The sequence below is a fragment of the Dendropsophus ebraccatus genome, chromosome 2 (assembly GCF_027789765.1).
Source record: "Dendropsophus ebraccatus isolate aDenEbr1 chromosome 2, aDenEbr1.pat, whole genome shotgun sequence".
Classification (NCBI taxonomy): Eukaryota; Metazoa; Chordata; class Amphibia; order Anura; family Hylidae; genus Dendropsophus; species Dendropsophus ebraccatus.
In genome coordinates this window covers 71,620,638-71,643,611 of record NC_091455.1, presented here as the reverse complement: position 1 = coordinate 71,643,611, position 22,974 = coordinate 71,620,638, and the positions used below count along the sequence as shown (strand labels likewise).

The 22,974-nt window shown below is 40.9% G+C and overlaps 1 protein-coding gene across 2 annotated transcripts in view; it reads left to right on the top strand.

The window, feature by feature from the left end:
* Window positions 1-22,974, top strand: part of LAMA1 (laminin subunit alpha 1) — a 145,549-nt gene that overhangs the window by 68,220 nt on the left and 54,355 nt on the right. Inside the window, exons 25-36 of one of the 2 annotated variants that reach the window (XM_069957754.1) lie at window positions 177-356; window positions 1,074-1,259; window positions 1,690-1,817; window positions 7,372-7,492; window positions 7,584-7,721; window positions 9,759-9,880; window positions 10,461-10,547; window positions 12,144-12,337; window positions 12,454-12,596; window positions 19,362-19,460; window positions 20,968-21,079; window positions 21,482-21,644. In XM_069957754.1, the coding sequence (XP_069813855.1) occupies window positions 177-356; window positions 1,074-1,259; window positions 1,690-1,817; window positions 7,372-7,492; window positions 7,584-7,721; window positions 9,759-9,880; window positions 10,461-10,547; window positions 12,144-12,337; window positions 12,454-12,596; window positions 19,362-19,460; window positions 20,968-21,079; window positions 21,482-21,644 (1,673 nt within the window). Of the gene's footprint in view, window positions 1-176; window positions 357-1,073; window positions 1,260-1,689; window positions 1,827-7,371; window positions 7,493-7,583; window positions 7,722-9,758; window positions 9,881-10,460; window positions 10,548-12,143; window positions 12,338-12,453; window positions 12,597-19,361; window positions 19,461-20,967; window positions 21,080-21,481; window positions 21,645-22,974 lie in introns of both variants that reach the window. The other variant, XM_069957753.1, reaches the window with a different exon arrangement.

Below are 22,974 nucleotides of genomic sequence, written 5' to 3'. Positions count from 1 at the left end.
TACTGTAGGGAACATTTGATTAAATGTCATAAAACAGAACTGAAATATTCATTTAGAAATCAGCTAACATGTAATATACAATAACAGCAAGAACTTGGGGTAGCATATACAACATTACATTAGTTTTACAGTCAGCTTCCCATAGCTATAACCTCTCCCATATAACTATATTGCAGATTTCCCTGGTCCCGGACCAGTCCCTTCTCCGAGTGGTATCTCTTAGTAATCTGAATGGCACTACAGATGGGGTATTTTCTGAGGAGATTGATATGCTGCTAGATGCATCGGTCATAAGACAGATCCTATTATCGGACACATTTTACTGGCGGTTACCGGAACAGTTTCTTGGTGATAAGGTAAGTAAAATGTCTTGTGATAATTCACTTAATAGCAGGACACTGTAATTTTGATTTTCTTGGGCAGGCTGTTAGTTGCTGGGTAATTCAGGGCATACAGTTAGATTACACTATATTTAACCTGTTCTTATCTATATATATATATATATATATATTTATATATATAGAGAGAGAGTAAACTACTTAGAGTAAAGTTGGGCCAGATTTTCTAAACTGAGTCACTGAGTCACTGTTTAGTGAAAAAAATCTGGCTTATTCTTAGACTATCTAGTCTAATTTTACAACGTCTAAGATCACACAGTGTTTTATTATCTTCATCACTGTCTGAAGTAATTTCTAACTAACGTATATACGAATATATTATGGAATAAGCATCCACTGTCTACTATATGCACATCTTGGGTGTAATAAGACATTAAATTACAGTATTAGCTAATGTTATATTATGAAGGTTTATCTGATACATATGAGGCAATGGAAGCTGAACCCCTGATGTGTACATCCATATTTTGCCTCCATTGTTTTGTATAGGACAAATACAGTTGCAAAAAGAAAATTTAATCTTCCCCCAAAAAGATGGATGCTCAAAACTTTGCTAATTTCTATACATAATAAATCATTTTCTTTTATAGTTTTATGAAATATATTTATTCTGTTTCTTTCTGATTTTGTACTTGATTTTTCTGACATTGTGTTGAATTGTGTCCTTTATGACAGCTATTGGCCTATGGAGGGGTTATGACGTATGTTATTACATATTATGCACTTGCGGATTCTGGTCCTTCCGATTCGGAGCCTCATATTATAATGAGAGGTGGACATCTTAGAAAGCTGACACTTTATATGGATAAACCAAGTCCTTCTCTTGGTATTAGGAGCGAGATGAAAATTCATATGAGAGAGGTAAGAATTATGAACAGTGTGACCTATAAGTGTGGTCAGATCTATGGAAGTATCAAGCATCCCTTCTATTTGATAGAAAGAACTGTAAACTGTATGTAAAGTTTATGTAGAAATCCTATTCTCAGTTCTTGTCTTGTTTCCATATGGCTTGTATCATTTGGATCCCCCTTTCCACGTATTCTACTTTGTGAAAAGTAAAAAAAAAAAAAAAAAAATTGATGAGAATGAAAACGGCATGTTTTCACAATTATTTTTTGTAATATAGACAATAAAATGGAAGATTAAAAAAACATCAGCAAAAAATTTTTTTTTAAAGAAGTATTTTTTAAAGTAGTGTTGATCTGGTGGTCTGAGCCTGCCTGCTTTAAAGGGATTTTATCACAGAAGTATTAGATGGTCATCAATATGTTTTTACCCTATTTTCTGACAGGATAAGTGGAAATACCATAACTCTGTGTCTGACAATGCAGTTACAAGAAGAGATTTTATGTCTGTTCTAAGCAACATTGATTACATTCTTATCAAGGCCTCATATGGCTATGGGGTACAACAGAGCAGGTACAGTATGTATGTGATATCTTTACACTATGAGAATAACATCATCAAAACTTTTTCTTATCATTTTCTATCGTGAAATGTCCTAGAGATAGAATCATACAGGTCGATGAGGCTGTGAGAATCTGGAACCATTTGCGTGCTGTGCTTAATGCGACTCTGTACCCACAATCTGACCCCCCCAAACAACTTGTACCTTCAGATAGCTGCTTTTAATCCAAGATCTGTCCTGGGGTCTGTTCGGCAGGTGATGCAGTTATTGTCATAAAAAACTACTTTTAAACTTGCAGCCCTGTGCCAAATGGCCATGGCCTAGATTGTGTATGCATTAGTCTGGCATAGGGCTGGGCGATTAATCGAATTAATTAGATTAATCGTCCAGAACGTTGAAATCGATTAGATTTTTTGTGAAAATTGTAAATTCGATTTAAAAAAAAATCATTTTGGGCTGCGGTGCCGGAGAGGAGCTGAGAGGAAGGGGGGTTGCGGTGCGGGCCGGCAGGAGAGCCGTAGAGGAGCGGTGTGGGTGAGCGGGGAGAAGATGCTGGGTGGCCAGGCTGGAGAGGGGCGGTGCGGTGCCGGTGGCCTCCAGCCACTGACATCGCCGCCGCTGACCTACCCCGCCCCCTCCACTGAGCGTCCCGCTCTCCTCCCGGCCAGATATGGAGGTCCCGGGTCTGTGGAGGAGGAGGCCGCAGGGACTACAGTAGGTGGTGATCGCGGCGCTGCACGTCCTGGAGCTATACAGCGGGATCGGGGGGACTCAGTGCAGACCCCCGTTCCCGCTGTATAGCTCCGTGACCCGCAGCGACGCGATCACCACTTCCTGTAGTCCCTGCAGCCTCCTCCTCCACAGACTCGGGACCTCCACGTCTGGCCGGGAGGGGAGCGTGTGTGCGGAGGTGAGAGGAGGAGATGTATGTGCCCTCCTGCTCCAATCACCCCCAGCTGCACCAGCCACCCCCCAGTCCCCTCATTGTCCCCCAATACCCTCATTGTTCCCTCAGTGTCTCCCCAGTTCCCTCAGTGTCCCCCCAGTGTCACCTCAGTCCCCTCAGTGTCCCCTCACAGTCCCCCCAGTGTCCCCTCACAGTCCCCCAGTCCCCTTCAGTGTCCCCCAGTGTCCCCCCAGTCCCCTTCAGTGTCCCCCCAGTCCCCTTCAGTGTCCCCCCAGTCCCCTTCAGTGTCCCCCAGTGCCCCCCAGTCCCCTTCAGTGTCCCACAGTGTCACTCCAGTCCCCTTCAGTGTCCCCCAGTCCCCTTCAGTTTTACCCCATTCCCCCTCAGTCTCCCCAGTCACCCATCATCTATACCTGTACTACTACACCCCTTATCCACTATACCTCCACTACTACACCCCTTATTCACTATACCTCCACTACTACACCCCTTATCCACTATACCTCCCTACTACACCCCTTTTCCACTATACCTCCACTACTACACCCCTTATCCACTATACCTCCCTACTACACCCCTTATCCACTATACCTCCATTACTACACCCCTTATCCACTATACCTCCCTACTACACCCCTTATCCACTATACCTCCACTACTACACCCCTTATCCACTATACCTCCACTACTACACCCCTTATCCACTATACATCCATTACTACACCCCTTATCCACTATACCTCCACTACTACACCCTACGTAGATGGGGGCACAAACATGATTTCCTATACTATATGGGGCCTCTGTTACACTGGAAAGCAATACAGTTGTTGTCTGAAATATCATTAAAATAGTATCTGATGCTGCAGGGAGAAAATGTTCTGTTTATTTAGCAAAAAAGGAAAAAATTTAAATCGAGAATTGTCCAAAAAATTTTAAAAAATCGAGATTTTATTTTTTGCCCATATCGCCCAGCCCTAGTCTGGCACAACCTCTCTATCCCTCCTCCCCACCCTCCTTAACATTAGGAATGCTCCAGGTAGATTTTCTACTATTCATCTCCTGTGTCAGCACGGCACATGCGCTGGATCGTTAAGGCACCTGTGTAGTTTTCACTGCAGAGGTATAGGAAAAAAAAGGTGAAGAGGGTGGGAAGGAGGGACGAGGTGTGGTGCAGAGTTAGGGCACAGATACTCCAAGCCACGGCCATTGGGCACAAAGCTGCAAGTTTAAAAGTTGTTTTTTTTAGGACAGTAACTGCATCATCTGCCGAACGGACCGCAGGACAGATCTTGGATTAAAAGCAGCTATCTGAAGGTACAAGCGGTTTGGGGGGTCAGATTGTGAGTACAGAGTCGCTTTAAACTTTCCGTGAGGTTGTGTTCTCACATGCAGTAACACAAATGCAATGTGAATGCATCACAGTTGTTCTTCGTTGTGTTATCGCAATGAATGAAATTCCAATGTGTGCGAACATACCTTTATCCTGTGACTGCATGTAAATGTTGCAGCCATGAGGCAGCTAAATGAAACTGTAACAATCTCAGCAAAAAAAACCAAAACTGAATCCTTCAGATCAGCCAACTAGTTAGTTTACTCTGGCCAATTTAGTTATGCTTTCAGACTGCTCCGGTTGCCAGAAAAAAAGAATTTAGACCTGCCATTTTTCTGGGCAACTGGATCACTTTGAAAGAACTGATTTGGCCAGACTAAACGAATCGACTGCCGATATGTTAGATTTGGTTGTATTTTTATTCAGAAGCTGCATTCACAGTTCTACTAGAAACAGTCAACAAGCATGCTGTCTGATAATCACTAGCAGCTTAAAGGGGTTATCCAGCACTACAAAAACATGGCCACTTTCTTCCAGAGACCGCCCCTGTCTTGTCTCCAGTTTGGGTGTAGGTTTTGTAACTCAGTTCCATTGAAGTGAATGGAGCTTAACCCCTAGACTACCCTGGGCGTACAGGTACGTACAGGGCCCCCTATGGGTGTTAAGAGCGGCGCCGCGGTCCCGATTGCCGTGCCCGCTAATTAATTAATCGGATGCAGCTGTCAAAGTTCACAGCTGCATCCAATTTACCTTATGCAGCCCTTCCCTGGTGTCTACTGGGGTGGATCGCTCCTCCAGGACAATGTCCCGGAGGAGTGATCCACACGTCCGGCTCAGGACGGGGTCTGCGCCGTTACAGCGCTGATCCCGGCTCGGTACTCAATTGCTTCCAGCTGTAGCAGCCCGAAGCAATCGAGTGCCTTTCTCATTGATGTATGCTGTATAACTATACAGCATAGATCTTAATGATAGATCAGTGTGCGTATACTAGAAGTCCCCCAGGGGGGCTTCTAGTATAAGTGTAAAAGAAAATAAAAAGTGTTGGTGTTAATAAAAAAGCCCCCTCCCCTAATAAAAGTTTGAATCACCCCCCTTTTCCCATGTTATAAATAAAAATAAATAAATAAACATATTTGGTATTTTGCGTAATCGCCCGAACTATTAACTAATCACATTCCTGATCTCGCATGGTAAACGGCAAAAGGGAAAAAAAATCCCATAGTGCAAAATTGCGCATTTTTGGTTGCATCTAATCCGGAAAAATTGTAATAAAAAGCGATCAAAAAGTCGCATATGCGGAATCAAGGTACCGATAGAAAGTAAACATCATGGCGCAAAAAAATGACACCTCACACAACCCCATAGACCAAAGGATAAAAGCGCTATAAGTGTGGAAAGCGATTTTAAGGAACATATATTTTGTTATGGTTTGAATTTTTTACAAGCCATCACATAATATAAAAGTTATACATGTTACATATTGTTGTAATCGTAACAACTTTAGAAACATATATAACAAGTCAGTTTTACCCCAGGGCGAACGGCGTAAAAACAAATACCCCCCAAATAAACAGAATGCTTTTTTTTTTTTTCTATTTCACCACACATTAAATTTCTTTCTGGTTTCGCAGTGTACTTTATGAAAAAATTCAGTCTGTCATTGCAAAGTACAATTAGTGGCGCAAAAAATAAGGGCTCATGTAGGTTTCTAGGTGAAAAAATGCAAGTGCTATGGCCTTTTAAGCACAAGGAGGAAAGAACTAAAATGCAAAAATTGAAATTGGCCCAGTCCTCTAAGGGCTAAAGGGGTTGTTCAGCAAAAAAATCTTTTCTCTAAAGTCAACTGGTGTCAGAAAGTTATATAGATTTGTAATTTACTTCTGTTTAAAAATCTCAAGTCTTCCCATACTTATCAGCTGCTGTATGTCCTGAAGGAAATGTTGTTTTATTTACATGTACAGCAGTAACTGTCAAGTACAGGGGTGTAAACAAATAGAAATTACATGCACAAAACCACTCTTCAGGGGAAGAGAGACATCAATACCCTTCGCTGCTCTATACTCTCTAGTAGGGATGGTCCAAAACTGCCGAGGTTCGGATTCGTATGAGCCCGAACGCTCGGCATCAGATTCCCGCTGTCTGCCCGCTCCGTGCAGTTGGTGGATACAGCAGGAGGACTGCCTGGAAAACTGGGATACAGCCAATGGCTATGGCTGTATCCCAGTTTTCCAGGCGGTCCTCCCGCTGTATCCACCCTCTCCACGGAGAGGGCAGACAGCGGGAATCATTGCCGAGCGTTCGGGTTCGTACGAACCCGAACCGAACTCGGTTTGGACCGTCCCTACTCTCTAGGCCTTGGAAAAAACACATAGAGGGAGATTCATCAAACTGTTATTGGTTGCCCCTAGCAACCAATCAGATTTCACCTTTCATTTTTCAAAGAATCTGTGAGGAATGAAAAGTGGAATCTGATTGATTGCTAGGGGCAACTAAGACAAGTCTACTTTACACCATGTTTGATAGTGACTACTACTGTTAGTGCATTTTCCCTGTGGGTGCTGCTAGGACATGCAGAGCAGGCTGTACAGTGCAGCAGTCTTTGCCGAGCAGAGGATGTATTTGGGAATTCCTATCTCTTTCAAGGGAGAAGAATAGGAATGTTATACTCTGATAACTGACAGCCACAATGGGGGAAATGAATACTGACTCAAATGTAAATTTAGACTAGACAAACCTTAAATACACTAGATTTAAGGCCCTATTCCACCAACAGATCTGACGACAGATTATCTGCCAAAGATTTGAAGCCAAACCCAGGAGTGGATTTGAAAAGAGGAGAAATCCAGTCTTTCCTTTATGACCTGTTCTCTGATTATAGTCTGTTCCTGGGTTTGGCTTCAAATCTTTGGCAGATAATCTGTCGTCAGATCTGTTGGTGGAATAGGGCCTTTATCCTACTTTGGGCTTGTTTAAAAACCTGGCTCATCTTTAGACTGTCTGGTCTAAGTCTGCACCATCTTTTAGTGGCTTAGTTTTATGCCGAAGGTTTTGTTTATTGTTGTAGATCTAAGCCCCCCATTTTTTACAGCATCCCTGCCCACGTTACAATAAGCAGCATATGTTTTGTGCAGGCGGTTTTATGTATTTATGTTTTTATGTGTGTCGGCCCAGCCGGCTGTAGTACGATCTACGAGAAAAAGGAGAGGTGCAATGTGCACAGAACTTCAGCCAAAGTTTCATATTGAATTTTTTTTTACAACCCCTTCATGAGAAATTAAGTGTTATGCCATCAGTATAGTTACACAATGTTTTTCATTATTAATAGGATATCAAACATCTCAATGGATATTGCTGTGGAAGCAACAGAGATGCATTCTGGCCGAAAGCAAGCTCCTCTTATTGAGACCTGCGAATGTCCTCCTGGATATACAGGACTGTCATGTCAGGTGATTTTTACAACATTCTCTATTACTTTAGGATGATTTTGTGAGAAATAAATCAGCTCCATATAAGAACCTTTCCTTTTCTGACCCTCAGGAGTGTGCACCTGGCTACTACAGAGACCAAGTGATAGAAATCAATGTGCTGAAGTCTCACCCAGTTATTGCCCCCTGTGTACCTTGTGAGTGCAGTAACCACAGCGAGGTTTGTGATCCACACACTGGACAATGTATGGTAAGTGTGGTGTAGCTGTATAAGTTATAAGGCCTATATAAGTATAGTATGTTTTACTGACCTGATATACTTAGTATAATCCCTTTAATAGTACATCATCCGATGTCTGTACTGTAACAGTCTGGATATATCTGTGAAATGAGCCAGGCTGTATCTAGGACGGGGAGATTTTTATACCCTAATTAGGTTTTCACTGTGAAATGGATTGTAAACTTCTGACAAAGCAAACCTATAAAGCTCGCTAGACAACAGCGCTGAGCAGAATAAATCTCACGGTTTTCCAAAGTACAAGTTTAGGGACAAATAGGAGCAGAGGCTCTAAGACACAAGAAGCTGAAGGGGGAATGAAAATGACATCATTCTACTCAAAATATCTGTTTAAACATTTTATGAGCATCCTGTACAACACAGAGGTTTAAGGATCTTGACATGATTTAAGCAGGTGCATACAGCTAAATGTTATGGGATGTCTGAAGTCTTGGTACTTGGAAACAGATCAGACATAGTGACTAGTAGACTACGTTCAGTCAGTGGGTGTGCTGCAGGTATAGGATACAATGGTATGCCTTTTTGCCAGCATTGTACCCCAAAGAAGTAAGTGGGGCCTAAGACACAAAAACACCTTTGAACGGTATATGAATAGTTTATAGAAACTGTAGTCTACTTGACTTCAAAAAGGTACAGAGATGGGCATTGCTATCGGCTATATATGCTGGAAGCCATGTATGGTCTAACACAGATATGGGAGTGATGACTCAAATAAAGACAGTGTTGTCTAGCAATTTCAAGTCCACTTTGTGGAAGAAACAAAAGAGGGCACTCATCCGTTGCTTGACTTCTTTATTCTTTTACAATTAATTTCATGCAGCCATAGTTCTTAGCATGCACTTGTCGGTGCGATAGTTCTTAGCGTTCCTAGCAGCCATAGTTCTAAGCCTGCGATCGTCAGTAGAAGCACGTTAGTGATGTGCGAAACAACTGTCACGTGTCTGTGGAAGAGTTTGGCGTCCTCATCGACGGGTGCACGCTAACAACTATGGCTGCATGAAATCAATTGTAAAAGAATAAAGAAGTCAAGCAACGGGTGAGTGCCCTCTTTTGCACCGTTTTTCCACCGAAAAAGATGTTGTAGCCTTAAACAAACACCCTGCTCCTCTTTTCTTACTGGGTTACTTATGTCTCCTAATACAAAACCATTCTTGTCCCACTGTATGACTGTCCGGTTCCCACAACAAGTGCTACGTGGACCAGAAGTCTCTGTATGCATCTCTATTCCACTCACGTTCACCATCTCTTAGGAAGCTAACTTTACCCAGTAAGAGAAAGAGCATCAAAATGTTTTTCTATAGAATGTTACTAGTGAGCAGTGAAAAACAATTATCCAGCGTTAGAAAAACATGGCCACTTTCTTCCAGAGACAGCACCACTCTTTTCTCCAGTTCAGGTGTGGTTTGCAATTAAGCTCCATTCCTGTAATGGAACTGAGTTGCAAAACCTACACTCAAAATGGAGACAAGAATCATGTTGTGTTGTCTTTGGAAGAAAGTAGCCATGTTTTTCTAACACTGAATAACCTCTTCAACCATATGGTTTTACAAGTAACGACTCTCAGCTTATTGGTAGTTCCCAATACATTTCACAGGGCGCACATTAAAGGGGTACTCCAGCGGGGGGGCTGTTTTGGGATCTGGCCAGGGGAGGAGGTGGCTGAGAGAAAAGACATCCACTCACCTCCCCGATTCCAGCGGCGGGTCCCGTATCACGACGCTCCGGTCCCCGATACGGGATCCACCGCTGGAACCGGGGAGGTGAGTGGACGTCTTTTCTCCCAGCCACCTCCTCGCCGGCTGAATGCCAAAATAGCCCCCCCCCCCCCGCTGGAGTACCCCTTTAAATGAAAGTTTTATCAAGCATGCAAAAAAAGAGAGAACAGTTATGTAAACTATGTTATACTTTCAGTCTTTATAGCCACTGTACTGCAAGTTTTACTTTCTTATTTATTGCCATATTTATTTCATGTTTAATCCTATTTTGCAGGGTTGCAGAGACCACACTACTGGACATAACTGCCATATTTGTGCCCCTGGTTACTATGGTATAGTAACTGGCTCAATCTCCGATTGCTCGCTGTGTGCCTGTCCTAAAGGCAACTCAAAGAGGTAAATGTGAAGACTCCTACTCTTCAACGCTATCTACTGTCACGTAATCAGATGTTAATTTTGTTTTTACTTAACTTTACTGAATATTGTTTCTTTCGAGAAGTATGGGGGCTTAGTGGTTAGCATACTCTAAAACATACAGAAAGGTGAATTTGGAGTTTGGGACGGTACTAAAATGAGCTATGTAAAGTGCTACTGAATAAGTTGGCGCTATATAAATAAAGAAATTATTATTATTTCTGGAAATGAGCTAAAACACTGCCCAATTATTTGGGGATATATAAATAAAGAAAATAATATTTCTGGTAAATTAGTGAATTTAGCATTCAGAATGTTTGTGAAATGATAATGAAAGATATAAACTGATTCTCTGTTGGTAAAAGCTCTATATTTTATGCCGTGCAGGAACAATATACAGTACGTGTTTTATCCTGGAGAAAACTGTTTTATTATAGTAATCATGGCGGCTTTCCAACTTTACTGCCTAGCGTAACTTCACACAGTGAGCTCTGTTATATTTTTCTGTCTTTCATGCATATGTCGCCATATTTTAAAAAAATCTTTTTTGATTTTCTTTTAGTTTTAGTCCAACTTGTGTACTTGAAGGAAGCAATGATTTCCGTTGTGATGCCTGTCTGCCTGGATATGAGGGAAGACACTGTGAGCAGTATGTATCATCCTAACTAAGTCATTCAGCTTTAGCTTGTCATACAGATAAAAATATTTCTGGACAAAAATTGAATGTTAGCCATGGCTGCGATATATCTTATTTCCTTGCTGATAACGGACACCCAAGGATTTGTCATTAGGCCCCTGGCTGCTACCCAGGAATGACAAGGTTATTTATACCTTCCCTAGCTGTTGAGAAAACAAATTATGGGTAACTATATGTTTTATATAGGCTTGCATTTTTATATTTCATTCCTTCCTTCTTATGTTTTAATAATTTAATAAATGGGGTAACATGTGTGTTGCTGTCTTAAGTGGCACAGGGAGCTCGATAAATTACGTGAAAATCTGATTTCCCATCTGTTTTACACATTAGAGAGTTCTTTTGACTGCCAAATGAATAATGCACACTGTGCAGAGGCCAAATAAGTATAGGATGGCTTCCTAAGAGTCAGGGCTACTGCCAACAGGTGTCAAAGATTAATCTCCATGCCCCTGTGCAGATCCAGCAGCATTACACAGTATGGAAGAGAAGAGTTGGTGGAGCACTTTGAGGCTATTTTCCTACACAATAATTTTGGTTGGTTTTTTTAACAGCTGTTTTATGGCCCAGAAACAAGTTGTATTTTTGTAAAGCCAGTAGGAAAATGGCATGCATAACGTATATACATGCTTTAACTTTACCTCCGTAATGTAGCCTTAATGGTTTTATCCAGTGTGGGGGCACTTTTTGGGGGGGACCAGGGAGGAGGTGGCTGAAATAAAAGACGTCCACTCACCTCCCCGGTTCCAGCGGCGGGTCACTCATCGCAGCGCTCCGGTACCTGGTTTCCGGCCGCTTCCTGGTGTCTGACGCCGCCCGAGACGCTACGTCTCAGGGCCGCTCAGCCACTCAGTGAAGGAGGCGGGATCTGTTTGAAGTCCGCTTGGATCCCGCCTCCTTCACTGAGTGGCTGAGCGGCCCTGAGACGTAGCGTCTCGGGCGGCTTTAGACACCAGGAAGCGTCCGGGAACCAGGGAGGTGAGTGGACGTCTTTTATTTCAGGTCCCCCCCAGAAAGTGCCCCCATGCTGGAGCACCCCTTTAACATTGTGTGTTAGGGCTTTTTTTTCCCCATCTATGGATGTCTTTCAGGCAAAAATATTCCAATATATATACCAACTGAAAATAGCTATTTTTACATAAAAAAAAATATAATGTCTTTTTCTTGAAAAAGTGGATATTTTGAGCTGTAAAATTTGGCATTGGAGAATATACAATGGTATCCTGATGGATATTGCTAGCAGAGATAGAAATTGTGATGTGACTGGGACCTCTTTTACTCTGGCTACAGTATATGAAAGGTATCATGTGTCTCCTTGACCTAGCAGCTATTTAACAGTCTCACAAGTTTGGAATGTTAATTAAAGCTGACAGATTCCCTTTAGGTTATGTTCACACATGCAATTCCATGCATTGCATTACTGCATCATTCAATAGCCGTTCAGGCATTCTTCATTGCATTACTGCAGCAAAACTCCGAACACCTGTGAATATACCCTGAATTATTTTCAAAAATAAATTATTAATTTGCTCATTGTTTTTTTACCCTTAGGTGTTCTCTTGGCTATTTTGGCAATCCAATGGAACCTGTTGGTAGCTGCCAGCTTTGTGACTGTAATCCAAATGGTTCATTGAATAATGATTGTGATAGAATAACTGGCCAATGCTCCTGTAAGCCGGGGGTAACTGGACGACTTTGTGATATGTGTGAAGTAAGACACATTCTGCTGGACCAACAATGCATATGTAAGTTTGTCCTCTGTTACCGTATGGCTTGACAGTTTACACTTGTTCTGGATGTTACTTGATCATAGCATGTATGTTATTTTTGTAAAGAGCTCAATTTGTTCTGTTTCCCATAGCTTGCGATGATGACTGTACAGGAACACTACTAGACGATGTGGATAATCTGCATCGGGATATCTTCGCCTTAAACTTCACTGGAATTGTTGCAGTGCCACACGGTTTCATGGCACACCTGGAAAACATGACAACACACATAAAGGTACTGGTTGCCTTCTGGTGAAATACAGTTTCCATTTATGGTTAAATACAAAATGTTAAGATTGATAAATGCTGGTATTGTTTATGTTGTGTGTAGGTGTCTTATATATTGCATGCCTGTATTATGCGTGCCTTGTATTATAGGCATATCTTTTATATTGACTAATAATAATAATAATAATAATAATAATAATAATAATAATAATAATAATAATAATAATGTTTTTATTTGTATAGCACACACAGATTCCACAGCACTTTACATAGTTTTTGCCAATTATTGCTCCCTGTCCCCATTAGGGCTCACAATCTAAATCCTCCTATCTGTATGTTTTTGGGTGTGGGAGGAAACCGGAGTACCCGGAGTAAAACCCACGCAAACATGGAGAGAACATACAAACTCTTTGCAGATGTTGCCCTTGGTGGGTTTTGAACCCAGGACCCCAATCACTAAGCCACCGTGCATCTTGTATTGCAGTGAAAATGATAATTGCATATACCTAGCAAGGCTGACAGCTGTATGCAACTTTTAACCTACCCACTCACAACGTTAGGAGTGGAATAAGGGGCTTACTCTATGACAGTCTCCTAAGTGTGAGGAAGATGGAGTTCAGGTTAAGTGCAGTCCATAGGAAAGGCTATAATAGAAGGACATAACTTCACATTAGGACTTAAGTGGACTTTTAGCCAGGACTAGTACCATTTGGTTTCCAGGTCGCAAATGTACAAAACTGCACCCCACTGTTGGGAACTGCAGTACAATTTAGACAAGCAGATGTGTTTTCCTGCCACTGAGCTCTGCCATGAACAAGTAGCTTCTACAGAAACTGCGAGCACACAGATTATGCCCAGGGATAAAGCATCAAGTGTCGCAGTAGAGAAAGGGACATCCTTAAACCTGTCTGTTTGCATGTTCGAGTACTGTGCCTTAATCTTGGACCTTTTCTGCTGATCTTCAGTAAAGTGAACGTTGAGATGTTTACAAGTTATCCACTTGTGTCTGACTTTCAATAGCTTGTATACCTACTTGTTACCATACAGATATCACCCTTCCTAAGTGTAACCCCCACTTTGTATTGCCAGCCTAAAGAGTGGGAGTTTTGATGGAAGCTCTCTGACCACCATGATTACTATAACCCAGACCATGACTACTATGGGACTACAACTCTCAGCATTCCATTTGTTCTCCCTCTGGGCTACTACAAATATTAGTTATAAACAGACTTTTTTTTATTTTGCTATATTTTCTTTCTCGGCTCGTTGTCTCTAATGACATACACATACAGCTGTAATAGAAAGTTGTAAGTTCTGGTCAGTTTCTGTTTTCTCTATATCACAGAAATATTGATACTCCCCTCAATCACTTTGTCAAGAAATGTAATTAAATCCTATAGATGCTCCGTGGATGATGATGTCCAGATGGAAGAAACTAGCAGAAATTTAATTTGTGATATTTATGATGGCAGAGTCACCGCTTAAATTGGATTTCCAAAGAGGAAGCGGTTAAGAGCTCTGTATGCTCCATTTTAATCAAGTCTTGTTTCTGAGTATGAGCTCTAGAACTGCCAAAGGCTACAAGGAAATATCATTTTAATATGCATTTTGATTTGTTGTTGGATAAAGTAGCATTTAAACTATCAACAAGAGAATTGTTTAGAGATGGAAATATAGTAAATATTATAATATAATTTTTTTGTTGAGGTTGTAAAAATAGTTATACTAAAAATTCATCTATTAGCTTCTTATCAGTGTGCACACTGCATGTGTACTTTACAGCTAAAGCTCCACAGCGAAACAAAGTTGCCCATGATTCATAGCAAAACTGCTTCATTTCAGCTCACTGACAATTTCATTGCTTCCATATGAAAGAAGACATCACAAATCAGAAAAAAAAACAATAGACATATAGGAGAATTTATTATTGTTTGCACAAATATTTGTAAGTTTTTATTGCAATGCACTGCCTATCTTAAAGGGAATCTGTCAGGTCTGTACCATGTACTGAGCTGCAGAAACAAATTTTGCCCTTGTCTTTGCTGATGGACATTTGCAAAGTTATTAAATTGTATTTTTCCTTGGAAGCTGAAGTACCACAGAAATTATGCTGAGCCACAGCATGCATGCCCTTTCCCTCCTACATCCTACTACTGATTGATGTACAGGACAGATGTAAATTACACTTGAAATAGATGGCAGCTCAGATCCAAATTAGATCCCTAAGGTTGGGATTCCACACGTGCTCTAAACACAGTAGAAACCATTCCCCCATTTCTTTCCCAATTGCTGCATGATGTTGCAGATTATCCTGGCCATGCATCCGTGAAAATACAGCCTTAGGCTGGGTTCACACGCTGTAACTGTGCGGCTGTATTTTTTATGCGGCTGTAAATGTGCGGGTGAAACTACTGCCGTGGGAAAAAATAGACATGCGGCTCAAAACATACGGTCATTTACTTGGAAATCTGGTTCAACTAAAAATAACAAATAAAATCTTAAGAAAGTGATGCAAACACCTCTGGATGCATCTGGGAAAGCAGGGAAACAGTTTACATGAATTGCTATTACCGGGGTTTGCGATCCTCTGCACTATAGCCGATGTCTCTCATGGTTAATATATTGAATTAATAAAACACATTTTCTTTGTAATAAAGTCCCTTTTATTGTTCAATAATTAAATGTAAACGATTCCATCATTTTGCAATTAAATATACTGTTAAAATAAATATATATATAAATAAATGTATATTTATATATATATTTATTTTTTGACAGTATATTTAATTGCACAATGATGGATTCGTTAGAATTAAATTATTGACCAACGAAACTGAATTTATTTAAACGAAAATGTGTTTTCTTAATTAAATATTAATTAGTACAGGAAACTCCATAAGCCGGTAATTCATATGCCTGCAATAGAGCATTCTGTACTAATCATCACTTAACTTTAATGAAAACATCAAATGTTTCTTCTAATTATGTTATGACAATAGCATTATTAGAAGAAACATTAAGAATTATATGTGCGCTCAGCTGATTGGCTGTTCGGCTGAGCGCACATATAATTAGCGGGTCCGCAGTACAGTGACTTCATTGTGCTGCGGACCAGCGAAGAGGACACATCGGGGTGAGTATAGAGCTCTCCACACCCCCTCCCCGGCACTGCACCCCTCCCAGCAAGGAAGGGGGGTCACTTAACCCCTTCCTTGCTGGGATGGGTGCAGTCTGACATCAGTCTGGCCCCCAGGGGGTTAAGGGGGATGCAATACATCCTCCCTTAACCCCTTGGGGGTCAGACTGTAAGCAGCGATCTGTAAAGATGCTGCATACTGTAAGGAGCACAACACCGCTCACAATGATGGGTGTTGTGCTCCTGTTTGTGTGTTTTTTGTGTGTTTCTCCCTTTTTGTTTTTCAGATATCGGTATCCTGGGGATTACGTCGGATTCCATGGACTACGTCGATGACCAGCGGTTGTTCTTTGAATTTTTTTAATAAAATGGTCAATGAGGGGTGTGGGGGTGTTTTTATTTGAATAAAAAAATTTGTAAACTTGTGTCTTGTCTTTATTTCTTTACTTTATAGACTTAGTAGTGGAAGCCGTCTAATAGACGGAATCCATTACTAAGTCGGGGCCTAGTGTTAGCCGGTATAAAATGGCTAACACTAACCCCCTATTATTACCCCAGTACCCAATTCCACCAGGGGTACTGGGAAGAGCCGGGTGCCAGTGGTCCCGGAGCGTCAAAATTGGCGCTCCTGGACCGGGCGGCAGCAGGCTGGTAAGATTTAGGCTGGGGAGGGCCTAAAACAATGGCTCTTCCCACCCTGGTGTTACCAGGCTGCTGTCGTTTGGTTTTTAACCCGGCTGGTTATAAAAATAGGGGGGACCCTATGCGTTTTTTTTTTTTTAAATAAATAAATAAAAAAAAAACGCATAGGGTCCCCCCTATTTTTATAACCAGCCGGGTTAAAAACCAAACGACAGCAGCCTGGTAACACCAGGGTGGGAAGAGCCATTGGTTTAGGCCCTCCCCAGCCTAAATCTTACCAGCCTGCTGCCGCCCGGTCCAGGAGCGCCAATTTTGACGCTCCGGGACCACTGGCACCCGGCTCTTCCCAGTACCCCTGGTGGCATTGGGTACTGGGGTAATAATAGGGGGTTAGTGTTAGCCATTTTATACCGGCTAACACTAGGCCCCGACTTAGTAATGGATTCCGTCTATTAGACGGCTTCCACTACTAAGTCTATAAAGTAAAGAAATAAAGACAAGACACAAGTTTACAAATTTTATTCAAATAAAAACACCCCCACACCCCTCATTGACCATTTTATTAAAAAAAATTCAAAGAACAACCGCTGGTCATCGACGTAGTCCATGGAATCCGACGTAATCCCCAGGATACCGATATCTGAAAAACAAAAAGGGAGAAACACACAAAAAACACACAAACAGGAGCACAACACCCATCATTGTGAGCGATGTTGTGCTCCTTACAGTATGCAGCATCTTTACAGATCGCTGCTTACAGTCTGACCCCCAAGGGGTTAAGGGAGGATGTATTGCATCCCCCTTAACCCCCTGAGGGCCAGACTGATGTCAGACTGCACCCATCCCAGCAAGGAAGGGGTTAAGTGACCCCCCTTCCTTGCTGGGAGGGGTGCAGTGCTGGGGAGGGATTGGGGAGAGCTCTATACTTACCCCGATGTGTCCTCTTCGCTGGTCCGCAGCACAATGAAGTCACTGTACTGCGGACCGGCTCATTATATGTGCGCTCAGCCGAACAGCCAATCAGCTGAGCGCACATATAATTCTAAATGTTTCTTCTAATAATGCTATTGTCATAACATAATTAGAAGAAACATTTGATGTTTTCATTAAAGTAAAGTGATGATTAGTACAGAATGCTCTATTGCCGGCAATATGAATTAACGGCTTATAGAGCTTCCTGTACTAATTAATATTTAATTAAGAAAACACATTTTCGTTGAAATAAATTCAGTTTCGTTGGTCAATAATTTATTTCTAACGAATCCATCATTGTGCAATTCAATATACTGTCAAAAAATAAATATATAGATAAATATACATTTATTTATATATCTATTTTTTTAACAGTATATTTAATTGCAAAATGATGGATTCGTTAGAAATAAATTATTGATCAACGAAAGTGTCTTGATTACAAAGAAAATGTGTTTGATTAATTTAATATATTAACTATTAGAGGCATCGGCATTCGGCATCATTGCCGGCTATTTTTGAAGTACTCCGTACGGACCGCCTGTCAATCCTCGGCCGCATGTTCAGCCGCAAACAATGGTCTTGTTCATTTTTTACGGGTCCGTTTACGATAGGGCCGTAGATTCATACATAGTGTGCACTGTGCAGCCGCATATCCTATACTTCCAAGCATACACACGAACCACCAAAAATACCGCCGCACAATTACAGCCGCAAATACAGCCGCACTCTTACAACGTGTGAACCGAGCCTTAGACTGCCACACAAGCAACTTCAGATTTTCTGGATTAATTAAGTGGCATGTGCCTTTAAGTAAGATCAGTGTATGAAATGCTTGTCTTATGGTATGTTTACACGGATCAATTATTGTTCAAATTTTTCTATAGCGATCGCATTTGAGCGATAATCGGCTTGTGTAAACAGCGAATGAGCAAGCGACAAGCGAGAAATCGTTCATCTTGGTCTTTCAACAGGTTCTTAAATCGTCGTTGGTCGTTCGCTAAAAATTCGCAGATCGCTTTGTGTAAACAGTCTTTCACAGATTCATCCTAATGTGTGAGATGGGTGATCATAAAAAAATAGCAAAAATGATTTTTCAAAACTATTTATCTCTTTGTCTAAATGATGATCGTTATAAAAATCAAATCTTTGCTTCAAAATCGATAAACGATCAATTGGGCGAATTATCGCTCTGTGTAAACATACTATTAGTAAATCTATTGCCCACTATGTGGGAGGGGTTATATAGTCAAGAAAGTGTAGTGGGAGATAAAGTTAGCTGAATTCCCAGCTACAGTGTGCAAGAGAACAGGAAGTCCCTTACTGGATGTACACCAAATAGGATGTTGGTCTGAAGACAAATTAAATAAAAATCAGAAGGAGGATATAAAAGATAAAAAAAAAAAGTGGTAAAATAACGTATGCTCAGAATTTTCATATTAGTAAACCACATTAGGGGTGCGTTCACACCTACAGGATCCGCAGCAGATCTGCGGCAGATCCCTAGCAGATTTGATGGTGCAGATTTGATGCTGTGTTCAGTTATTTAAATGAAATCTGCGGCGTATCCGCAGAGGATCTGCAGTAGAAAATACGCTGCAGATCCGGTAAGTGTGAACGTACCCTTATTTGTGATTTTAAAAAAATGTAGAAATGTGTTTTAAGCATTTTACAATGAAGGTTGATGGACAATTAAATATAAAAATTATATTTTTTTGATTGCTTATAAATATTTTGTTACATTTCCAGTTAGAATAATTTATTCAGAAAGTTCTGAGCTATAAAGTCAATTTTGACGGTAATAAAATAGTAATAAAATATCTTTAAATTACATAATTCCCCTATCTGGGCGGGACCAGTGTTTGTGAGCTTCCTGATTATGAATATTGACAGGATGTTGTGGAAGTAAAACATTTTTAATGGTAATTCCACAATTATTGTAAACTGTAACATCCACAGAAAAACACAATGTATTGCTCCGCCAAGGAAAAATTTCATATTTCATGCCTTCATTTTTTTAAGGAATCAGTCGACACGATATCAGTAACTGGCCAGTCTTTGGAGAAAACTTCTGAACAACTTGCTAGGGTAGCTAAAGAAACTGACAGACTACATATGAGAGTGAGTACAAGCTGGCTTTTATAAAATTTTATTCTTTAAAATCTCTGAAATGCTTTCATTATTTTTCATTCAATGACATTTTATTTTTGTATTCCTAAAATGATCCATATAAAGGTGTTCCTACAGTATATACAGGAAAGATGGCTCCACAGCCTGCCTGCTGCCAAAGGTGGTAGGATGCTGAAAGCAGACATTTTGGTTGTTTTATGCAGTTTGCTTAACTTTTTTTGTCTTAAAGTGGCACTGTCATCATAGAGACATGTCAAAAGTTTTGATCAGTCTTGGTCTGATTGTTCAGACCTGTACCGAACATGAAAACGAGCGGGGAGAGGACTGCGCTGCAGCGTGTCCTCTTCCCGACTGTGTCACGTGATATCAGTCAGGCTCTATAGACTTACATAGGCAATCATACCTAGCCTGACTGATCACATGACACAGAGCCAGGAGAGGATCACGCTTAGTGCATTCTTCTCCCAGCTTGTTCTCCCTTGAAGGGAGCACAGTTCACTGTATGGTTATGGTTGACCTAAGTGGTCGAAACAGCGCACATTTTATCAGTTGTTGTAAGTAAAGCTTGAAATCTTCATTCACCGCGGATGCTAAAGGAGTCTTCCTCTTCTCAAGTTGTTGCTGTGTCAACTCCTGGGAAAGTGGACTTTCCAGCATGCTTCCACCCAGACTACACAAAAGACCTACGTGTACCCAGGTGCTGTTGGATCTTCTTTTGCTTGGTTATGTCTCTATGACATGTGAAAAGTTTTTCAAAACAACAAAGACACTTTAATAAGAATTGAAGAAACAGCTTAGTCCCGCAAGCTACACTGTTTCTTAAAAGGTCCCCATCCTACTACTACACAGGAATGGCACTGCTGAGCGATCCTGTGTTCTCTGTGGAAAGGGTTAAAGTGATACTGTCACCCCCTTTACTCTCACCTCATTTCATCAGTGGACAGTGGCAACCTAGATAGGCTTCACGACAGTTGGGCCATATCTTCCTTCTGGGAAGAGGGCCCAACTCCCATGAACCCCCGCCTAGGTGTCACTGTCCACTGATGAAATGAAGTGAGAGTAAGGGGTGATTTTAGAGCAGAAAGAAGACAGGTATATATCATATATACAGCATCTAAGCTTGTGGATGGCGCAGAGAACTGCACATAGACAAGGGGGTGGGGGTGACAATATCACTTGGCTTATCTCTCCCATCGGTGGACGGACAGAAGAACCCCATACACCCTATGCCTATATAAAAAAAAGTATAAGGTGTATGAGGACCTTAACTCCTAGATCCACCACAGAAATTATTGGCATGTAAAATGAAAATAAAGAGGACTAGCACAAAGACAATGGGGATGATTCTCAAGCAAATCTGTTGTGGTTTTGCTTCACAGTCTGAGGTTTCTGATGGGGAAACACACATTTTGTTCCGTTGTTCCGAGTATATAACCTAAGGGAAACTCAAATTCAGGTGATTTATCTGAACAATGATTGTTATTTTTCTGTTTGAAAGATGACACAAGTAAAAGAACATGGAAACAATGTACAAAATTCCACACTCAACACTCTGAACAGAAGCCAAGAACTGCTGGGATTTATTGAGAAAATGCAAACGACTGTTAACGGTAACATATAAAGTTCACTTGTTTCCATTTAATTATATGAAATTACATATTAGAGTAGAAATCAATATTCTTAATTTCATGTAGTGATCCCTTCTTCTCCACTACACATATATTGTTTACTATTGACTTCCACTGGAAATAACATATCTTACATTGATTTTGCATTTTATTAATCTGTTAATTAACCCATTTTATGCAGCATGATTTTCCTTTTATAAAATAACAGCGGGTTAGAATTGGTGTGTTTTGTAAATGGGCACTGCCTCTTTTCGAAACATTTGATATGCCCTGGACTAGAGACATGTCAAAAGTTTTGATCTTCGAGGTTTGGGTGTTCAGACACACATGCCAAATCCATTTCTGTTTTTTTTTTTTGTTTGTTTTTTTTGGTTTGTTTCACAGTTCTTATAGAGGTTGCGGAAAGTTTGAATGAGACAAAAGGTAGTGATATCCAGCTATCTGACAGCGCACTTCGTGATTACCAGGAGGATGTTTCTTCAAAGTTTAAATCGATGAGCTCTAATGACTTCAATGATCAGTATCTAAATGCTACAAAAAGCCTGAAGTAAGTATTTGTATATCCACTATTTTATCATATACAAAACACATTTTGCTCAAAAAGGTTAAATACATAATTTAAAACATGTACACTTATGTTTTCTATAAGATTCCTTTCAGACATATTCAATGCACTTTTTTTCCCTCTAAACAAGTTTTTATTGTGCAAAGTATGAGAAAGAGGAATGTCAAAACTAAGCAAATAAGACATTCTAGTAATAAACAAGCATTCTCCAAATTTTTACTTTTTGTGCGGAAAGCTAAGAAAAAACAAGGAATGCTAAAAGTTGTTAAGATTGGCGAAGAGAAAGGAGAAACTCCATTATTGAAATCAGAGTTTAGTAAATGCTATTCAAAGTATAGGGATCTTAAGGGTTTATTTTTGCTATTAGAATCCCTCTCTGTGCGACATACAATAAATCCCATTTATTACTGCCATTGTTAGAGTACAGTACTGTAGGTCTCTTGGCAGCTAATTCACATAGGCCGCATCACAACCAATCCACAATGAGCCTCCTGACATATTTGTGTTCCCACTGAGATCTTACTATGCAAAATGACTATCTATCTGGACCCAAAGGTCTCAACACTTGGGTGCACTGCACAGCACTTTGGCACCACAATGCCAACAGTACATACCCTCTCATCCTCCAAGTTGGCATGCAGAAAACCTCACTTCTGATACCAGTTACTAAGAGAGATTATGGTGGCAGTCCCATGTGCATATTTCCACCAGATCATCACAGGTTCAGCTAAGCCGATGAAAAGCATAAACATTGCATAACACATAAGAACAGTAAAATATAAATTACTTGTAAATATGTTAGGAATCCCAGGACCTGGATGGAAAGACAAGGAAATACAGACAATGTAAACCCTAGTTTTAGCCCCCCCCCCCCCCCCCCCCCCCAAAACTGTCCCTGCCTACTCACCAGCCTGACCCTAGGCAGTCAGTGACTTCTGGGTGATGTTCCCTTTACTAAGTAATTGAAACACAGAACAAGACAAGAAAGAAAAATACAAGCAATAGTCAAGTAGATAAAAGTCAAGCCGGATATAGCAAAAACAGTACAAAAACAGAGGTCAGGAAGATAGGTGAAGAGGTCAGAAATCCAATCCGATATCAAACACCAGCTGAGTCAAGAAGACACTATCTCAAGCAATGTCCAAGAGTACAAGTGGACTATTTATAGAATGTCAGAGTCCCAGTCCAGGGTATGACTGGACCAGCCCTCTGACATCCAGACTACACAGAACAAAGACGGGCAGGGAAAAGAGATGAGCGAGGAGTCCATCACTGCTCTGTCTAAACCACTTGCAGCCCAGCACTAGGGCTA